General features: G+C 40.0%; 1 protein-coding gene across 3 annotated transcripts in view; it reads right to left on the bottom strand.

Annotated features, from left to right (window-relative positions):
* The window catches only part of CCDC186 (coiled-coil domain containing 186), a 35,389-nt gene extending 13,870 nt beyond the window's left edge, over positions 1-21,519 (bottom strand). The window contains exons 1-6 of one of the 3 annotated variants that reach the window (XM_054637714.2): positions 21,363-21,519; positions 7,081-7,771; positions 4,681-4,807; positions 2,572-2,700; positions 1,460-1,672; positions 481-600 (exon numbers count right to left, since the gene is read on the bottom strand). In XM_054637714.2, coding sequence (XP_054493689.2) covers positions 481-600; positions 1,460-1,672; positions 2,572-2,700; positions 4,681-4,807; positions 7,081-7,754 — 1,263 coding nt within the window. In that variant the 5' untranslated portion in view covers positions 7,755-7,771; positions 21,363-21,519. Of the gene's footprint in view, positions 1-480; positions 601-1,459; positions 1,673-2,571; positions 2,701-4,680; positions 4,808-7,080; positions 7,772-17,536; positions 17,617-21,331 lie in introns of those variants that run through there. The other 2 variants (XM_054637716.2, XM_054637715.2) reach the window with 2 other exon arrangements.
* Between the last annotated feature and the right edge of the window lie 19 nt (positions 21,520-21,538).

Here is a 21,538-nt window from a genome sequence, read left to right as displayed (position 1 = left end):
CTGCCCTTTCAGTCTGAAAAGAATTAACAAAACAAGAAGTCCCACACTAATTTTCCCCTTGCTTCCATTCAGCTGTTCATTTATGTAATTCCATTTGACCCAACACTGAAGGCACAACAAAAGGATCTCTTGTTTATGTGCCATGCACATTTTCAGACAGCAGATTTAACTCTATCACTTAAAAACTAAGATAACAATTATTTCAAATAAATAAACTCCCCCCAAAACATAAACTTAACAACAAATTAAAATTTGATGACCAAATTAAAGAGAACGCCCCAGTACATCCTCCCTTCACACACATCCTTTCAACATTTCCATTTCAGTATCACTATTTGAGAGCACTGTTCTTACTTTTGCTGCAGGTATTCAAATTAAACAGAAACACCACATTAGGAACAGTACATAAAAAGCAAATACTGTAACAACTACACTACTCTGACTATTTTCATATAATGGTATCAGCATCACTTCACCCACCTTGTGTGAATCCATTTCTGTTTTCAATTTGTTCTGAGCCCATTTTACTTTGATAACATGAGAATTGATTTCTTCTTTCAATTTTTCTATTTCTCTGTTGAGTCGAGTGGCTTCACCATCCTGAGAAAATTTCATAGGTTTTTTATAAAATTAAATGATCTAGTGTCTCTAGAATAAAACTCCTGTCCAGTTGTCAAGTTGGTTTTTTTTCTAATGTCTGGGTTTTGAAAAATCATGCACATATTTCAGAATGCTTAATAATGCTTAAATCCAGTGGAAAAAAAACCCCATTAGTGTTGTGGTTTGAGCAGCAAGGTAAGGGTGCATTATTGTTAGTATACGTTAATATTATATATCTGTGAAAAGACAAAGCACTAGAGAGGTAATTTCTGTTTCAGAAGTGTAGTTTCTAGTCATTTATTAATTTTTGAATCTTCTACATGAAACAAAATTGTAAAACACAGCTGTGAAGGACTACCAAAAGACTTGGATCATTTAATAATAATCTTACTGCTTTCTAAAAATGAGTGGCAAAATTTTGGATGAAAAATTCTATTGCTTTATTATCAATTTTTAGTAGTAAAAAAAGGGAATACAGAGTGAAAACATAGGAAAACAACAAAAAAAGACTGCAATAATTTAATGCCACTGCAGTCTTTAAGAAAAATCTGAATCTAGAAATTACTTCAAAATCTAGACAGCTGAAACAAGCTGTCTTCTCAATTTTGTTAAAAAAACAAAAAAAAAAATCCCTATGTTTCACAAATTAATATTCAGAGAAAAATTAAAAGGAACTTCAAAAAGATTGCAATGAGAACTGAGTAACTTTTCCTCCTTCTCTTGGAAGGAAGATACTTTCACAGCTGTGCAGCAGAAACTAAATGAGAGCAGGTTTCTTTTACCAAGTACATCAGCAAAGAAGTGATAGAGCTGTTCTGACAGTGCTTTTAATCAAGTCACACAGCAATCCTTGGAGTACCTTTGTTTCATAGAGCTGGTGCAATCTGCCTTTTTCCTGAGAAAGTTGTTTGATTTTATTTGTAAGCTTTTCTATTTCTTTGTTTGCATCTCTCAGTCTCCTCTCCAGGCCCTCCTTTTCCTTTCGGAGGTCAAGCGACTCCTTCTCCCCGCGGACGTATTTCATCACCATCGTCTCCTTCTCGTGCCGAGCTTCCTCACACTTCTTGTTTGCCTTGAAAAGCACCAAACACAAGGAATCAAACCTTGTCTTTCAGAATTAACCAGGCAGTTTTAGTATTGCAGTAGAGTAGCATCATGAGGCAGGACTCAAAAGCTCCAGTTTGACAAAGACTAACATTCAATTCCTCTTAAGCACTGAAATTACTCCGACTTCTAACAATAAATATTGTAACAGCTGCATCTTCACAACTGAACATCTCAAATGAGTTATTAATACATTAGTAATTTGGTTTTTTAGAAATAATTTTGCAAATACTCAGTACTGGTATTCTGTCTTCCTTCATCCACATGCCAACTGCACCATCATTATCCAGTGGCTTGTTTTTCAGCTGGATCACTTCCAGTGGCTTACTTTTACAGACTCCCCCCACCCCAGCACTGACAAGTTCTACTCAAATTAGGAAAAAAAAAATAAATCAGACACTGAGTTTTAGATTACATGCAACTGAGGAAATACTTGGTATAGTATGATATTAAAAAGGAAAAAAAAATCCCAGATTTCAGTAATACATAAAGATAAAATAAAAGCTTTGTGCTGGAATTGAGAAAAATATTAATTTTTTGACAGCCTGTCTGAAAAAGCTACTGTCAGCTTTTAGCTCCTTTTGAATCAAGTTCAGCTTACAGGTAAAGAAAATGAGATTTCCTTGAGAGCTGAATTCAATACATATAAAAATAGGTATTTTTTTAAAAGAGTTATCAGGCACTCTTAAGTGTTAACAGCTATTTGGAAATTCACTGCTGACAGTTATCCAAAATGCATATATAACTGCACACTAGCAGTTCCAATTTTGGAAAATTGTGTCTTATTTAGTGATCCAATATGTTTCCTACAAGAACCAAGTTTGTTCAGTAATGTAGATGTTCAATAGTTTAAGTTTTTTCAATTACCTGTTCCATTCGAATGGCCATCTCTTTATGCAACTGCTGAATAGTATTTTTGGCTGCTGCATCTTGAGTTACAAGTCTGTCTTTGCTAGCTTTCACTTCTTTATTAAGCTCTTCTATTCTTGCTTCCAGCTAAAATACAACATCATGATATAATTATAGGGAAAATAACACTTTGATCATGTTTTCTACAGGCAGGCATATTTCACACAAAATTAGATGCTTCAACAGATATTTACCTGTATTTTACACTTGTCAGGCTGCAACCACCCATATCAACATCTAGCTTTGCATGAGTAGGAAAAGCATGAAAGATGTCAATTCTCATCTTCAGTGAGAGTGAAGATACTTCAAACCAAGTAAAACACCAGGCACAGTGATTTAATGCACAAAACAACAGCAAGTCAGAGAGCTGCCAGAGAAGAGCTGGCTGCTATCTGAGGTTGCTTCACCATCCATCCTTTTGTTCCTATCCTTGTGCCATATCCTTCACCATGCCAGCAAAGCAGCCATGCATCCGTACTGAAATGGACTGGGAATTAATTCATTGAAAAAATCACTCAGCAAATAAAGATGAGCTTAGTCATCATGCTGGCACTTTTTTTAGCCACCTAGTGAACCAAGTCAGAGACCTGATCCAGCTGAAGAATAATCCCCAGTGTTAACTGGAACACTTCCCAGAGGGTGCTCCCCGCCAAGTCATGCAAATCCAGCAGGAGCAGTGTGGGGGCTGCAAAGGCTGTGACACTGCCCAAATCTTGCTCAAATTGTGCCTCACAACTCTCCTGTTGTCCCAGGGGAGAGCCAGCTCACCCAGGCTGGGGGTTTTGTTTTTGTTTGTTAGCTTTGGGGGAGAAGTGGCATGATCTCAGGATCAGTACTGCACATTCTGTGCAGTCCCAAGCTGCTGTGTAAGAGGCAAGAACCACCCAGTTTGCTTCTGTTACCACACCATGACTTGACCACACTTTGTTCAGCTCTGCAAATGCATCATGTGCCAAAGAAAAAGCTTCACATGTACAAGCAGGCAGGTACAGTTTGTCTAGAGCTGTGACTGCAGCCAAGCTTTCATTTACATAAAAGTTACCATAATGCACTAACACAGAAAATCCAACAATAAAACACCACCTTCACAAATGAAAAAATGCAAGTGATTCACTGCAATGTCTCTTACAGCTCAAGTGCTATCAACAGCCATATAAAACTATTACAGTCCAAAAAGAATATTTTCTGGAATCACTTGCAAGCATGTAGTATCACAAACACCCTCACAAATACTTTTTTTTCAGAATGGAATAAAGCAATTGCTGCACAATTGCTGCATGATAGAGCTTCAAGAAATCATACATGACTCATGACAGAGCTATCATGGAAATACAGACAAGAAAGAATGAAGGAGCTGCTCATACTGGTTTATTCAGGAACAAGCAATTCCAATTTGTAGCCTAAAAATAACACTTTTCAATCACATCATGGATTTGCAAATATTCTCTGAAATCAACCATGAATATATGAATATATTACATGAATATATTCCTCTAGAACACTTCAAGCCTGATACCCTGCTCTGAGAACAGATTTCTGTGTGATGCAGACACCAACAAAGAAACCTGACAACCAGGATAGTCACCAGCACTTGGACAAACAGAAATTAATATTTTAAATGTTTCTCTTGCCAGATTTCCAAAATATAAGCTGTAATCAGTTTATAAAGCCAGCCAGCTGCAGGGACATCAGCAGATAGCTGATACATGATAAAGCAGTGACAGACACCTGGTGTGAAGCCTTTTCCTCCCACACTAAAACCCAGCCTCCACCATGCACACACCATGGTCCTCCTTGGCCTGCTGTGGTTCTAACAAGCCCCTGAGAAAATGCCTGTATTTAGTACCTGCTACTACCACAGCAGAGACTGCCAGATATACAACACTTAACAGATAGGAATCCAGAAAGTCAGTTTATCCAAATTCAGTGAAGGCATTTAAACAATTTCTTGGAATACAAAAGTAGATTATCCTCTTAAAAAGCTTAGGATAATAAGCATGGAAATCAACAGTGGCAACAGTGACACAGGTGAAATACTAACCAGCACTTCTTTTTTGTTATCTGTACCTGTTTAATAATGCTGAGGTGCTGCTTTTCTGTGTCTGTTCGTTTTTTCAATTCATCTTTTAAGTTGTCCTTTTCTGAGCAAATTTCCAAAATCAGTTCCTGATGCTTTTTATTTTCTTTAATCAATCTGTAAAGAAAAAAAAAATTAAAAACAAGGTACATCAGTACTGGGGTTTTTTGGTTGCTTGTTTTCAATCTCAAGAAACTTGGTTTTTGCTCATCGATCTGCAAGCTTTATTGGAAGCCAGAAACCCTAAAAAAATCCATGAAAGCCTTACAAAAATAAAAAAAGAATACTGTGCATGTGGAACTTAACTCCAAAAGAGCAAGCAGCAGCCTTCTTGTGAGGAAACTGCTTATTTCCAGCATTTTAGGGTTGCTGTGGTCCATAATGACATGGACATTTGGCAACCCTATGAAACTATGAAATTGTAAATGCTAGTAATTTTAAGGTAATGGAATACAGTAACTTCCAGTCAGATAGTCTCACCAGTCATTTATCTGAAAACACAGAAATTTTATTTATTTCATGGGTTTCTCAGAGTACCCATGAAGTTCACAACCTGGTAAGAAACAGAATCCTGATTTTTTTTAAGTTCTAAGCAGGTAACAAGTATCTGTGCCCATGCTCTTTATAAAGTTCAGTTTTCAGCAATAGTTCCAGTTCAGCTGTTTGAAGCCAACTCAGACCTAGTTTGATATTCTAACATAAAACTCAGAAGTTACATTGTCAGAACTGCTGAATGAACAGTCTCACATTTATTTACATGTTTGCAGATCCTATTACATGGTGGGTATTCTAGGTCACTAAATGTATGAATTTGTAGGAGGCATGCATTTACCTGAAAAAGATACTTAATTATCCCTTTGTTAAAAAAAAAATCCCTGAACAAACTGATCTCCTAAATTATAAGGAATTCAAAACCATCAGTTACAAAGAGCTAAGCACTTGTGATCTGCTTTTTAATCTATTAATGAATATTCCAGGATTACAAATTCTTAATTCATGCCACAGCTGCTGACATATATATTTAGATCTGATCACAGGAGACAACTGGGCTATTTCCAGAATGATGTTACAAGAAATTCTGCTGATCATCAAGTAAGGGACAAAACAAACACAAGCCAGAACACCCTTTGGACCAAACACTCCACAGCAGTTTCATACTCTTGAGGTGAGTTCCCAAGTGTCAAATGGCTGCAGCTGCCCAAAAGAGACATGTTTTTACATGAAGCCTTCTGTATGTATATATAACATACACACATATAAAAACACTTGTCCCTGAGGAAACAATTGGTCCATGGCTGAAAATGCTGCTCTGCCTCTGAGTTTACTATGAGTAAGTAAAACTCTTCATCTCATGATCTGCTGGAATTACCTCTCTCTACACACCCACTGCTTCAGATTCCCACTCCTCCTCTGTAACTTCTGAATGTCTAACTGTGCATTCTCAAGCCTCCCTGTCATCAGCTGACTTTGCTCACATGGATGATTTCTGTCAGAGGTTAACTGGTGAAGTGCAACAGAATATTTTCCCTACTGGGACTCTCTCCCCCTTGTCTGGTTTCCCTTCCTTTGATGTGCTCCTATATTATGGTACTGGACAGCCTTATATGAAAAGTAGGACTCATTTCCAGCTCTGCAAAAAGGAATAAATATGAAGTTAGAGGCTACATTTTGTTAGCAAAAAAACATTTCTAAAAAGGCAACAGAGTATTAAACACCAAGTAAGGAATCATGAAATCAATAAATGAACTGGCTTTTGATGAACAGAAATATTCATGTTGAATACTGCCTGGTAGAACTATTAATCCCAGTTAATTATAACAACACTTCTAAGCCACGCATTTCAGAAGTCCTCCTAAAAAATGTGCAGAGTAGTTTATCTATATATGGCACTTCCAACTCAAACAATACTCTCATCTGATTAACAGCTTTGCTGGATGACAGCAGGAGATTGAATACTACTGGAAAAGAAACAAGCAATTCTGAACATGAATAAAATGCCCATTGTGTGTGTTAGTACTTTCAAAGATTCATTTCTCCACAGACACATATGGACTGAATGAATCCTGGAATATTTTTAAATCACCATTACTGCTGCAGTATTTAAGTAATTCTAGACATTGGCAAGCTATTCAATGACACAGTTGGCTATTTAGTTCCTGCTAAATCCTGCAAGAATTCAGACATCTAAGCACACAATTTTATTTACAAGTACATACCACAAAAATGATTCCTTGCTTAAAAACAATTTTAAAAATATCTCATTAAATATCCTCATACCAACTCAAAACAACTTGCTTCATACCAAAATGTTGTATGCAGTTGCACACAACATGCAGCCAAAGTTGTTCAGCACACACCTCCAACTGTGAAGCACATACTCAAATACTCACTTTGTAATAGTTTGTTCTTGCTGTAGGTATTTATCTTGTACACATTTTTCAAACACAGCCAAGGCATGTTCACCCTTCTGCACACCATTAGGGAGCTTTGGTTCTTTTGAAAAATCTGTGGATAAGAGTTCAGACTCTATTTCCTTCAGCAAATCCTCCTGTGAGGAAGTCTGATGCATTGTGGAAATAAGTTTCTTTGTGCAGTCTGTGTCATAAGGGCTTTCTGAATAGATTTTATCACTTGATTTTTTCACAAAGTCCGACTCCTCTCTCAGATCCTGTAATATTTCCATTAATGATTGTTCTGTCTGGTTAGTTTTTGGATCATGTTGTTCAAGTTCTTCACTAGGCTGATGTTCTGGTTTTGTGGAGCCTTCTGCCTTTGTTTCACAGCAGGCACTGGCAGAGGAGTCTGTCCCTCCACACTGCTGCTGTCCTTCTGCTGGGGCCCCACTGCTGCTGGTGCCAACAGCTGCTGCATCCTGATCCAGGGGCAAGGAACTCAATTCCCTCTCCAACACACCAGCATCACCTCCAGTGCAACTGATGCTTGGGCATTCCTCCACTCCAGGTGTTTTATCAGCCTTCTCATTATCTGGGGACTTGCAAGAGGCATCATCTGACAGACTGACTGGCTCCAGCGTACTCTGCATTTCTGGTGAATGTTCCTCCATAATCTTCCTTTGGAAATCTAGATGGAGAATTCATAGTACAACATGTTATATACAATATCAAGAGATTGAGATAGGGGGAATAAAGGCTACTAGAAAGTAAAATTCAAAGTGCAAAAATATTTAGATATATGTTATACAGATTTTGTTGATCTTTCAGCCCAACCTTTAAGTAAATACTCCAATACAAGTTTTTCTAAGAGAAGGTGAGAAATGACAGATAGTGAACAGGAAGCAGAGAGATAGTAAATGCCAAGACAATAAAAAACCAGAACTTTTTAGAATTAATAATTCTACCATTTAAATCCACAAGAATTCCACGTAATTACTTCTAAAAAATACTTCATTACAATAAATAACCCAAAAGGATTAAGCATCCATGGTCTTACAGCTTTCACTTCCCTATACATGATTTGAAAGCAACAACATGTCTTGACTTACTCATTTTTACAACATAGGGTGGCTCCCTGGTCCAGCCAGAATATCCAATTTCCTCAGAGTCATGTAATCACTGAGCACCCATACAGCAAAATGCATCTGTACCCAGGAAACTAAGGGAAGGGGCTGGGGGAGGATGGGGGTGACAGTCTCTTTTCCCATCTGTTTTCAAGCAACCAAAATCCCCTGTGGAAGAGCACAGATGGTCTGTGGCAGATCTACTCTCTCAAAGAGTTACTTGCAGAGCAAGGACTTGAAAAGCTCAGTAGAAGCTCTCTAGAAGGACACCATAGTGAGAACCAAATAGCCAGGATAATTATGAAAGAGCCTGGGTATAACACTTTTTGATTTATAATACTTTTTCAGGAATCCCAGATGGTCCAGTATCTGAGAAGACTACTAGCATCTTTAGCAAGCACAGGAAGCCCTTATTTCCATTAAGAGAAATTCATTACAGCAGTCCTAACTTTTAAATGCAACCCTATCCTCCTACACTGGATAATTTAGGCAAAGGCAAACTTTTCATTCATCAATTCAACTCTAGCATTCCAAGAGCTATCTCAAAGGAAGTGCTTACTTGCCACATCAAACTTGTTTCCATCCTTGCTTTCTGGCTCATTCAGCTCTCCCTTACACAGCCAGACCATCTGAGCCTCTCAGGTACTTGCTCCATGCTCCTGCCTTTGTCTCAGCCTGCAAGGAAACCCCTTTGTGCTGTTTGGCTTCACTCCACTCCCCCAGAGTGCTGCCTTATTAACCAACACTTCCTACTGAGGCTCACATTGTTAAAACAAAGGGGTTTATGAATCCCATTAGGCCTGTCTCCAATTGCTACCACTGTCACCTTTCACTGTTAGGCACAAAAAGCAGTTCCAGCCCAGCTCTTTCGACCAGGAAAGAGCATCCCCCAAAACACCTCCCCCAAGTACCTGAAACCTACAGCTGGGCTACAATTGGCATTCAATCAACAAGAGGGAAGCACATGGAAAACTGAGCATTCAGCTGAGAGTATGGAAGGGAACATATCACAGCTGGACAAGAGTTACAAATCAGCAAATGAGAATTGCACATTTTTTAAGCAATAAGCAAACTTTTCCTCTTTTGGTTTCCAAGCAAAAAAAGTCCCCAATGCTACAGCCTCTAACCCAGTACAAATCAACAGGAAGCAGAACACAAGTGGGAAGGGAGAGGTACAAATGAGAATAGAGATGGGAAATGAGAGAGTCTATACAATGTGACAGGGATTCCCCATTCTACAAACAGATCTTCTCTGGTATTAATAAAATCCCTGATTACCCTTTGCTTCAAAAGATTTAGGTTCAGGTCAACACTGGAACCAGCAAATCCCACTGCTTGGTTCCTGCAGCCCAAACAAATGCTCTTTTGGAACCCACCTACCCTTCAATAACTTCTGCTAGTAATGAAAGTTCACAATGTACTACTCTTATTCTCAAACAAAACAAACCCAACTGACAGTCTCAATGTGAAAGTAAAAGTGAACATAACTGCAAGAAAAAGTATTCAATTTGATAGTTGCAGAACTCATTAGTTCCTACTTAATTAAAATGCTGTTAAAAACCAATGCTTTCAGACTAGCGCACTTTAAACAATCAATAATCACAAGATAATTTGCCAATTATGCAGTTAAGACAGAAGAAAAATTCACCTTCTAGTATCTGTTCCCTCTTGTCAAAAGAAGTTTTTAATCCACTTCACATTCAGCTGTAAAAGATACTCTATTAGCATAAAGCTGAGGAACTGGTTTTTTCTCGAGTAGTTACTCTAGTCAAAGTTCTTGATGATGCTTTCTCTGGAATGATTAGAGTGGTTTTTTACCTTGTTTTAAGCCTTTTTTAAGATACTTCTGAAGTATGTGCAGTTGTTTGATGTACTACTGCCTGAAAGCTGCTTGTGACTGCCCAGCTGCTGCAGTTCACCTTTACCACAAGAAAGGGAGTGGTAAAATTGGATACATGAACTTCCATGTTGGCTGTTACACACAGAATTTCCAGTCCAGTCAGCAAGCTGGAGGGTATTTATCTCCATATGGAAGCAACAAGTGAAAAATACAGCCCTGTTAAAGAGCACATTAGGAAGGTCACTCAGTTTTCTTTTTATTGTGTTACTTCCTTCTGTAAATAATACTGTGAATTAGCATTACAAAGACTAATCTACGTGGAATCAGAAATATAATTATTTGCACAACTCAGTCACAGAGAAAAAAAGAGCCACTGACTCCATATCCAAATAATTTAGTTATTATTAATCATAACTAAAGTGTAGGTTTTATATCAAACACATGAGGAATTTGAGTAATGACTGTACAAATCAGTTAAAGCATGAAAAGTAAATTATGATGATTTAGTGTTCCCTGCAGTTGTACTTTAATTTTCAGTGGTACCTAGAATATAATTTACCACATTAAATTCACAGTCTTTATGATTCCAATACACTGGATTTAGCCTTATCTGCCCAAATCTACCTGCACCTATCTGAACCTAGGTAAGACATACATAGATTTTTATTCCTCCCTCCTGTGAATGAATAATATTAGCTTTTACCTTCTAATTACTAACTCTTAAACAGAAATTAAATAATTGATCACAGGATCACAGTTTATTTTCACACCAGAAACATGCAAAAAACTCATGTGGAGCAGCTCTCAATGCAAATTCATACTGACATTCAAATACCTCTTGAATATTCAAAGTTTGTTCTGCCTTCCTCAGGCAACTGAATATAACAGCTACTCCCTATATAATGCCAGAGACAGAAAACTGCTGTGATGTCATTAGAGAAAAGGCTCATGGCTTGTAAGCAAAACATTTTGTGTGACAGAAGAATCAATCAGTCAGGCAGCAGCCAGTTGAGATGAAACATGCTAATATTTGACTGTTTCACATCAAACACACAAATCCATCAAGCTCCAGATAGTATTTGGACAACACCTGATAGGAGCTCCATGCCTTCCCAGGTTTAACATCCGTCTTGCATTACCCTACTCATCCTTACAAATTACTTTTTCAAAATCAGGGATGTACTAAAGTTATGTATACTGCATTAAGGAAACAATAGTTTAGTGCCTCTTATGATGTCTTCAGAAGGCATCAAAAACAATCAAAAAAGGCAAATCTTGACTGAAGTAATTATGTAATTATATGCTTAAATATCAAACAAGCTCACAGTGTGTTGAGTGACAGCGAAGTGCTGGGTTCTTGCACTGTTTTGCAAAGCTTCTACCTTCAACCACCTGCTCTGCTCCTTCCTTAGGCCTGACCATCATCTTGACAGCAAGGCAGAAATGTGATGTTTGTCTCACCCTGTAGTGTAAGTCCCTTCTGCTGCCCGTGCCACAGGAGCTCCTCAGAGCAGCAGCCAGAGCGGCCCAGCCCAAGCCTGCTTGCCCACATGCCATGAATGACTGCCATCCATTAGGGCAGCATGAGAAAAGCTCTGTCACTGCCCTGTGACACTCCTGCAGCTGTGACAGGACTCTGTGTAACTGGTCTGACCAGCTGGCCTCTGTTTTACAGCTCACAATTACTCTGACACTCCACACACCTTGCCCGTGCTCCTGTTCCACAGCAGAGGAGGCAGGGGTTGTGCTTTCCCCCAGTGCATGACACAAAGCCATGCAAGTGGAATTGCATCACTTCAGATCCAGGAATGAGGAACAGCAGCACAGTTCAGCCACATTTGCAAAACATCTCCCTACAAATCAGAATACAGGCAAGTTGTACCCTTCAAAACCAAAACTGCCTTTTCTTTAAACAGCCATTGTTTTTTCTCATCACAGATGTGTCCTTCAAAGATGCAGAGAGCATACATACTTTTCACCATTATTCACAAAACTAAGCTTAAATCTGCACCAGCACAGATGATCTCCAAGTTCCACAGTAACATCTAAAATAAGTAAGTAGTTAAATAGCTGGCACAAGACACACAACATTAAAGGCTGGTACTGGTAAGGATTACAGCCATTTATCACACTACTTAAACTAAGATGTGCTTATCTGCTAAATTGCTGATAGCACAGCTGACTGGAATCAGAGGCAGGGAGCAGAGAGCCTGCCAAAGGAACACGTGAGCAGCACACCAACTTTTGAATACCAATGTCTCCCAGGTATGGCAGTGAATACAAAGACTCAGGAAATAGCAATATTTTATTTCACTTTGTTACACAACAGAAACGTCTTCTATTAACTGCTAATCAAATAATAAGAACAAATACGACAATGAGTCAATTAAGCTCTTCAAGGAAGTATCTGACACAGTATAAGTATTGATTATCCTGGGAGAACATCAAACATCTCAATACACACTCCTGTAACATGCCAACTAAAGGAAGAAAAAAATTTCCTGTAGCTTCAGCAGCAGTCCAGAGAAGCTCATGCTGTAACAGCAAATTCTCACTTCAGAGTCCATCCACTGGCAAAGAGAAAAGCAGTTTCTGTAGCACTCAGTCCTCCTCTTTCCTCTGCTGAGAGTACTTACACTCCTAACTTTTTAAGGAAGCTGTTGGCAGCCTCGTCCCTTGGCTCTTCATCCACTGTAGTGGTTGAAAATCCCTCCTGCCATGGCAGTACTGCTAATTCTGACTAGAACACCACCTCTCCCAGCTCCAGCCTGCTATCCAATGAATACAGGCAAGGTTCTGGTCTGTTTTAATTCAATATTATGCCATTTCAAACTGCTTGTCTTTCCAATCTTCTTACTGAATGCAAACGTGATTCTTTTAAGTACCTGACTACAAAGGCCTTTTCCTAAGCACATGCACTACTAATGCTGGAATTTAATTTCATAAAATGGGCAGAGTTTGACCCAAACTCTCAATACTTATGTTGTAAATAGTCAAGAAAGAGGAAAAATACTTTGTTTCAGCCAATTACAAAACACAAGTGAGATGACAGCTAAAGAAACACATTAAATGATAACTATAGGAATCTTTCACTGAGGTGTGGCTGCCTAGAAGACTTCACTAAAAACAAGGGAAAAAAGAAAGTGTGCCTTGTCACCTAGTAACTATCACAATGGGGTTCTTTACAACAAACAGATTAAAGAATGACAGAAATCTGTGCCTGGGGTGGTTCTGTAAGCAAACTTAAGGTCAAGGTCCTGAGAAACAAAAATCACTGCTTAAAGAGAAAAAAAAATATATATAGTTACACCTCAATGTCTAAAAGTACTGCAGAGAGAGGGGCAAAAATGGGCAGGAAGGAATAATGCTTCACACACAAGTGAGTGCAGATACGAAACCTTGTTCAACCCAGGCTTGAAATGAAAGTGAAGAGCATTGAGCTAAGTGACTCTGAGGCAGAAAACCTTCTGAAAGGGGAGTAATAAAAACTTAATACAGCAAATGCAGTTTACTGGACACCAGACACATTCAACTACACATTACATAACATAATGGCCAGTAGCAGTCAATTCTTTTAGTTCCTTTCAACAAGAAAGGGTTTTGCATCATCTTTGGGCAGATGTTCTCCACGCCTGGCTGTGCTCAGGAATCATCTACTCTCCAAAAAATACACATGCAATCCACAAAATTGTGAAAAAGCATTTCTCACTCCAGCTCAGACCATATTTGCTGTCTACTACTGGGTATCTAAAAAGCATCCAGACAGGTTTTATAGGATATGAAATAAGCTCATTTTTAAACAGAAGTACAAGGTAGCTTTCCTTTTTCCATTTTGCATCAGTCACAGCAGAGCATATAGATTTCCTTTAGTAATGCACTAAAGTCTCAGAACTACTCAGAGGTGCCACAGAGTTGTGATGCACTTCAGAGAGCAGGTGGGGGACTAGGAAAGGAGTGATGCAGTGCTCCAGCAGTCACAGGCAGATGACTCCAACACTCAGCACTGTCCTAAGTACCATGACATGGCCTGGCAAGCAGCTCAGTGACAGAAAAACCTGGTGACACCAACACAAGCAGCCCAGGTTCCCAGAAGTCCTTACTGCTCTTATTCTGATGTCACCTCAGGACTCAGAGCTGCTTTGTCACTGCAGTGTGTGCTGTAAACTTGCTAAGGAATCACTGCACACCTCTAAACAAAGTCCACATATTTACAGGAAAAACCTACCTAGAAAATAAGGCCCTTGCAATTGCTTCAGAGCAATTCTCTTCATGCTGTAATTTGTGATCTGTACTTCCTGGTTCTTTCTCAAGAACTGGATGAGAACTCACAAAATTCCTGCTGTTGCTCTTTATTTTCTTTTCCAAGATGGCACATTCTGAAGATCAGTGCCACTGAAAATTCATCATAAAAATCCAAGCAAACATCCTTAAGCAGTAGTCTCTTCAAATGCTCTGTAACACTCACTATCCTTCCATACTGGCTCTGGTTCAGGTTTAGTGTCCAGTGGCAGCAACCAGGCAAAGGGATGCTTGTCCTTTGGAGAGTTTCTTATGGAAACAGCTAGAAAAGGAGTTTATTCTTAACATTCTCAGGCTCCCCAGTGAGAGCTAATAATGACTTCTTTTCCCTAGTACCACCCCAGAAGAGTGGGCAGCAGCACATAGCTGAAATAACCAGCTGTCTGTCCCAGGCACTGTTACTGCTCTCTAACACATTCCAACTGATTTTACAAACAGCTCTGCTCTTCTGCATCCTTCTCTCCAATTCAACCAAAAATGCCTGTTTGTGGGTTTACAGAGATTTTTGTTTGCCAGCTGATCCCAATGTTGTGGGAGCAAGAAGGGTAAAAATAGCTCCATTTTGATACTGAAGGTGCTGGATGCAGACATCTATGAATCACTCCAGTTTTGGCAAAACTGAATTTAGGAAAGCAGACATACAGCCTGCCTACATATATAGAAAGTTGTGGGGTTTCTCTCTGCAGAGCCCAGTACTAGACTAACAGAAAATTCTACACCCCAGCTCAACCAGGTAGAAATGTAATGCTTTCACAATGAGTGCCCTGTTTGCTCACCTGCAATACTTCAGAAACCAAAGCAGAGCACTGAAGTCCCTGAAACTGTAGCTGGTCTCAAGAGAAATGAGGAACTGCTCACTTTTAGTACTCTGGCTTTCTAACAGCCCTCCAATCAAGAGGCCTGTTCACTGATACGTGTGATACCTGAAAAAAGAAATACTTTTAACTTACTTGTACAATCTTTCAAAGATTATCCAATAATACAATAATAAAGGTTAAAAAGCCAAGATACACACACCAAAAGGCTACTAAAAAACTCCCAACTACCAGCTAAGTCTAGAACTGGGAGGTCTGGAAGACAGATTATTTTTTTTTTTTCACAATGAAAAGCATTATCCTCATAAAATTTTAACTGCAAAGAAAATACTGACTTTTTTTTCCAGTACCACCCAATAGCAAATTAAAATGCAGTCATGTGAATTTGCAAGAGGAAGTTATGTGCATTTTACAGCTATTTTAAAGATTCACATTTACACCTCAAGTCACATTGTAAATCACTCTCCCACTACTCCAGCCCTCCAACTACCAGGTAAAGCTCTCAGCAGCCTGCCCAGACACACCCATGGACTGGACTCAGCTACAAATAAAACATCCACTATGTCTTACAGTAAGGACCTGTAAAAGCACTGAGCACAAGTAGTTCCCATCTTAGCCACAACTTGGAGGTGAGCTGAGACTTCAGCTCTTCTGCTGGAATGGAATCTAACATTTCGTTCACATGCAAGCAAGAACTGCCTTTTATTCAGTAATACTGAGCAGTGCTTCAAAACACACCTTTTTTCTGACATGATTTTCAAAAAGTCTTATAAGGATCAGCAATGCCCTAAACCTATCCTGAGACAGCAGTTTTACATTTAACCCTTGGAAGTTGTTACTCAACAATAATCATGATTTTAAAAAAGGAATCTAGTGTACATGCCAACTCAGGATCAATATATATGCCACATTTAAACTACTCTGCCTCCTACTCATTCACATTAAAGAATACATAATATCAAATTCCAATCCACAGATTGATTTTTATACATGGTTCATTACACTCAAGAATCCCCTCTTGGAAGCACCTCTCTCCACGTAAGCAGCTACTGAAGCTCATGAAGCAAAGATAAATACATAACTTTACCAAAAGCACATTTACCATTTATAGTGCAATAACAGGTTGGTTCTTTCCCCAATCACTGCAGTACAGACTAAAGGCTCTACTGAAGAGATTTTTTATACTGCTTTACATTTCCACTCATGCATCCATGAAATGAAATGACATATGACTGAAATGTCAACAATCAAAAGACTTTCATGATAAAACTCTGATGCTCATCAGAAGACCCCACTAAAAGCAAAACCTGCACATGAGCACCATTTGCTCAGTTCAGTTACAGACTCACTTCCCTCTTGCAGGTTCCTGAGCAACAAAAAGGGAGAGTACGAGTGCTTTAGCCAGTTCAATTGCAAATTCAAGAGTTAATGTGAGATGCAGTATAATCCAGTCTAACACCAGAGATGGACTTTGTATTTCAAAGACTTAACTAGGATTTATTGGCTGAAGAATACTGAACAGAATAACGATGATTTGTAGAGTTTTCTTGACAAATCACACACATGTGAAGCAACCAGCAACCCAATGTAAAAAAGCTTCACAAATGCTCCAGCATTTATTAGAAAGAACAAAACTTGCCTGAACAGTTTGCTCCACAAAGGTCTCTTTGTCTCCTTTAACTATCATGCTATAAAATATTTCATTAGAAACACAATCTTAGATGAATCATAACAGAAAAATAAAGTACTTTCTATTATCTTTAAAGACATTTTCCTAAGCCAGAGATATTAAAGTAACCATTAACAGCCAGACAACTGTTAGAATCAGTTGCCATTTTAATTCAATTCCCAACCTATTACACTCAGGTAAGAGATGAACCTGTTAGACAGTTTATGTGCTACCATGTGTATAATGGCAACCCAACAAGATTGCTAAAGAACAATTCTGGGGTATGAAAACATTTCTAGCTTCTTACAGTTGTGTTGTTCATTGCAAAACCCAAAATGCCTCTCTTCGAGAACTTTTCACATCTTTATTACACAATAATCATTACTTCAGCAGAATAAATTGCTTTTCCAAGTCAGTGCCAACTTGTCATTGCATGAGAACTCTCAGTAAGAATTTTACATGACAGTAAGACTAAAAATAAAATTGAAGGGAAATTTTATCGTTTGTTTTAGCTCACTGTAATCCTAATAATACTTTTACCTAAACTAATCTGGACAGACTGACTACACCTTTTTACTTCACTTGTTGGGTGAAGTTTTTGGTTTCTTTTTCCTAAGGCTACTTTTTCCATAGCTACTGTCGACTAGTTATCACAGTGATCAGCAAAACACACCTTCCTATTGTTTCCAGTTAATCCCCAGCTTACCTGTGTTTTGCACAGTATCTTTCACAAGAACTCTGTCACAAATGGCTTTCTCAGACTAAGCATTACATCACCAGGTAACACTGCAAAACAGGGAAGCTCAACTAGAGACAAGTCTGTTTTCAACTGAAGTTTGTGTAAGAAAAGTGGATTCTGCTAAAGTTCTGGTTTACATAAGATACAAAATGCAGCTCTACTGTACAGCAGCTGTGTAGAGACATAAATAATATGAATAAAATGAAAGGGACTGAGGCAAAAAGATACAAAAAGCCAAATATTTTACATCATCTAATGTGAGATGAATTTCAAACTCCTTCTGGCTTCAGGTTTATATACTTGCTTACAATTCCACATCCAACATTAATCAGAGCAGCAAGCCACACAAGTTATGAAACATGCTAAAAGGAGATGAACTGGACTGGAAAGCATCACACAGCCTAAGAAAAACACAGAATTCTTAAGCTGAAGAAGAGATGATGCTGATCACCCCTGCTTGTACTCCATACAAAAAAGAGGGTGGCCATAGGTCTCACACACTCCCAGCCATCCTGTATTTACAGACAGCACATACAGGGAGCAAAAGAAACATACCAGAGTCTCACCCACACTAGGTGTCCCAATATTAATTCACTTTTGCCCAAGATCAAATAGAAGTGAAAAGCTGGCTGTACACTGGGACACAGAGTCCTCCAGCCCAGGCAGAACTTGACACAGCTTCTGACTCAACTCACACAAAGCTCTGCTTTGATGCATGTGCTTGAAGGGAAGGAGTGGAACAGTGAATATACACAGTGGGACTTGCAGGATTTCCTTGCTTTTATCAGTTTAATGCTTCAACTCAATTATTCTTCTCAGGTTTTTAATGTGACTTCATTAAACACCAATGGCAGTGCCAAGGTGCAAAGCTCAGCATTTCTATCCATTCTTTGAACATCAGACAAGTACTTTAGCAGACAAGGTTTACTCAGACTGTGTATTTGCTTTCCTTTGCTTACACCACAAGTTAGATAGTTGAACAGTAATGTACAATTCCTTCAAGGCAGCAGCAGGTTTTCTATCAAACTCATGCACAGGGTTAATATTATGGTCATGTTAACTCCATGTCTGGAGTTAACAACTCCAAAATAAAGTTCATCAGTTAAGGTTTAACAAGTGAGGCTGGATTTGCTCCCATCATAACACAAGTCATGGGGTACACCTTGAGAGTGTTATTTTTTTTTTTGTTTTCAGAGGAAAACAACACCCTAGCAACAGCATCCTTTTACTGTGCCTATCACATGAGGCTTGGATACCTCAGGGTTTGCAATCTTCTGGGTGTCTTCAGCACAGAACAACTCTTACAGCCCCAAGTCAGTAAAATGAGTCTCTACTTCAGCAACCAATTAATGCAATGCCAGCAACAGCACTACTGTCACCTTTCAGGTTTTGGAACCCTGCCTTTAGCTCTGCTTACAACAAGACCAGGAGCAGCTCTGTCCTCACTAGAACCCTGTTTTCATTCACCTTCTGACACTGATAACATCACCTGTGCAAAGAAGAATGTCTTAAGGGAGGGGAAGAAATCAAATTTATGACTGAGTACACAACCTGGAGAGAGCACACATTCTGTGACAGCTCTTCCACACCTGTAACAGAGCCATAGCTCTTGCTCACACTACAGAAGCCAGAGCTCTGGCAGTCCTTCTTACAAACCTGTAGTGTCATGGCACTGGTAAGACATGGATCTTGGCATATTTGGCACTGGAGATTGCAGCAAGTTCGCTTCCAATGGCTCTTTTCAAATGTTCTTTCCAGAACATGCCAAAAGCAGTAAAATTCCAGCCATGGAATTATTGTCTGTATGGTCACTACATACTGAAAAACACCATTTGGGGGGACAGTATAGTTCTACTGTTTTCAAACCTGACCTTCCTAGAGTTCCTCCAGTATCCCTGAAAACACATAAGTAAACACTTCAATCCTTTAGGATGTGAAAAAGTCAACTGTGAGCTCTATGGAAGACTGTAGATTAATTAACTTCTGTTAATTAATCTAAGACATAGTATTATAGAAAATATTGTTATAGTATCAGTATCCCATGTACTTCTTGAAATTATGGTCATGATTTTCCCCTCTATTTTGACATTGATTTCTTTCTGATGAGTTTTTTTCATGCTCAATTTGAGGCAGTAGGTCTTGGACTATGACTCGAAGGTAGGTATTATCCATGAGGCTATCCAATATTGTCTTTGGCAACTGGAAAATAAGTTCAGAGCAATTCAGCCCAGAACTAAGTACAGGATATTGCTTCCTAGACCCCACATCTACTAATTTAACATGCTTAATAACCCAATTAAATCCAGAAAAGCATTGTCTTTCTATTTTTCATAGCTCTTTTAAAAGACAGCTTCAGGAAGTTCAGCATTAGCTTCATATAGCATTAAGCAACAGAACTGCTAATTGGAACCAAATTAACCACTCTCTGCATGTGGTTCTTCAGTCCTTTTCTCAACAGTTTGAAACAGTGAACCTCACAATGCCAACAAACATCCGTCAACAACTCCAAATCAAATCTTATAAAATGACAGAAAAATACTGTTCTAAAACCAGACAAGAACAGATGACTGAAGATTTTCAGAAAGAGCTCAAGGCAATATACAACTAGTTCTTTATTTAAAATAAAACAAATGACATTTCAAATGTCATCTAACACCCTCCTGAAACATATTAAGATGTTCAGTTTCTCATATCTCCAGAGCCTTAAGCATCTCCTCCCTAAAGTCAAGTGCAACATAAGCATTCAGTGCAGCCAGTGATCACATTAGAGAAACACAGAGAGAAACACAGCTGTGGCTCACAGTTTCAGTCATTTCCTTATACAACAAAACATACTGGGACAGGTGCCATACCTGGATTTTTAGTGTATTCTGCCTGCAACATTTGAACTTCTGAAAAGCAGTTCTATAAAAGATAAAGCAAAGCAGCACTAAAGGTGGAATGCCATACTTCTCATCTTCACACATTTCAATTCCCTAAGAAATCTTCTTTTGGTCTGCACAGAGTCTTGCTGGAATCAGACTGGTGTCAGACTCACCTGTGCAGACTATTTTCCGGGACAAGAGCCAAAATGCGCAAGCCTACATCACAATCATTTTGCTGAAGTCCTTCTTTCAAACCTAAAAGGGCAGGCAGCTTTTACAAATACCATCTGCAAAAACAAGGACACGTACCCTACCGCAACACCGCAGCCGGCTCTAAAAAATAACCTTCATAACAGCTGCTGGGCTTTGTTATCTAATTATTTACCCATACAGAAAATCAACACGCAGTCAATGAAACAGCACAACGTAATTAACACCACGGAAAAGAAAGCTGTACAGAAACAAAGGGACTGCGAGCCAGCCCAGGAGCCTGCGCTCCCCGCTCGGAGGTCCGGACCGGGAAGGTGTTGCTATGGCAGGAGCTCAGCCCCGGCCCCGCTGTCACCTCGCTCCCTCCTCCTGCGCCTCGCCCGCGGCCCCGGCGCGACCTCTGCCAGCCCAGCGCCGCCACCTGCACAGGGACAGCCCCTCGCCACCGGGGCAATTCTGCCTCCCGCCCGTCCTTCCCCCGCCCCCGCGTCCCCCAGGGTTTATCTGCCGCTGACAGTGAAGCGGATCAGCGGCCCCGCCGCCCCTCCCGAGCCCGCCGGGCAGCGCCCGGCCCGTCCCGTCCAGCGCCCTCGGCCGCTCCGCGCCGGCCCCTCGAGGAGTCCGGCAGTGCCCGCGCGGCTGGGGGACCCCAGCAGCGCCAAGGCGCCGGCTCCGAGCATCCACTCACACGCCCGCCCTTGCAGCGGCTCGGCCCTCACCTGGTCACTACACGGGCGGCTGCAGGAACAGCGGCGGCAGCGCGGCCATGGCGGGCACAGCGCAGTCCCGCTCCCCGCCGGCCGCCCGGCCCGGCGCGCTGACACATCAACAAAGATGGCGGCGGCGGGCGGGGCCCCGCGGCGGCGGGGGCGGGATCGGGATCGGGGCAGCCCCG

Source organism: Agelaius phoeniceus, chromosome 9, assembly GCF_051311805.1.
Source record: "Agelaius phoeniceus isolate bAgePho1 chromosome 9, bAgePho1.hap1, whole genome shotgun sequence".
Taxonomy (NCBI): Eukaryota; Metazoa; Chordata; class Aves; order Passeriformes; family Icteridae; genus Agelaius; species Agelaius phoeniceus.
This window is presented reverse-complemented; position numbering and strand designations above follow the sequence as displayed.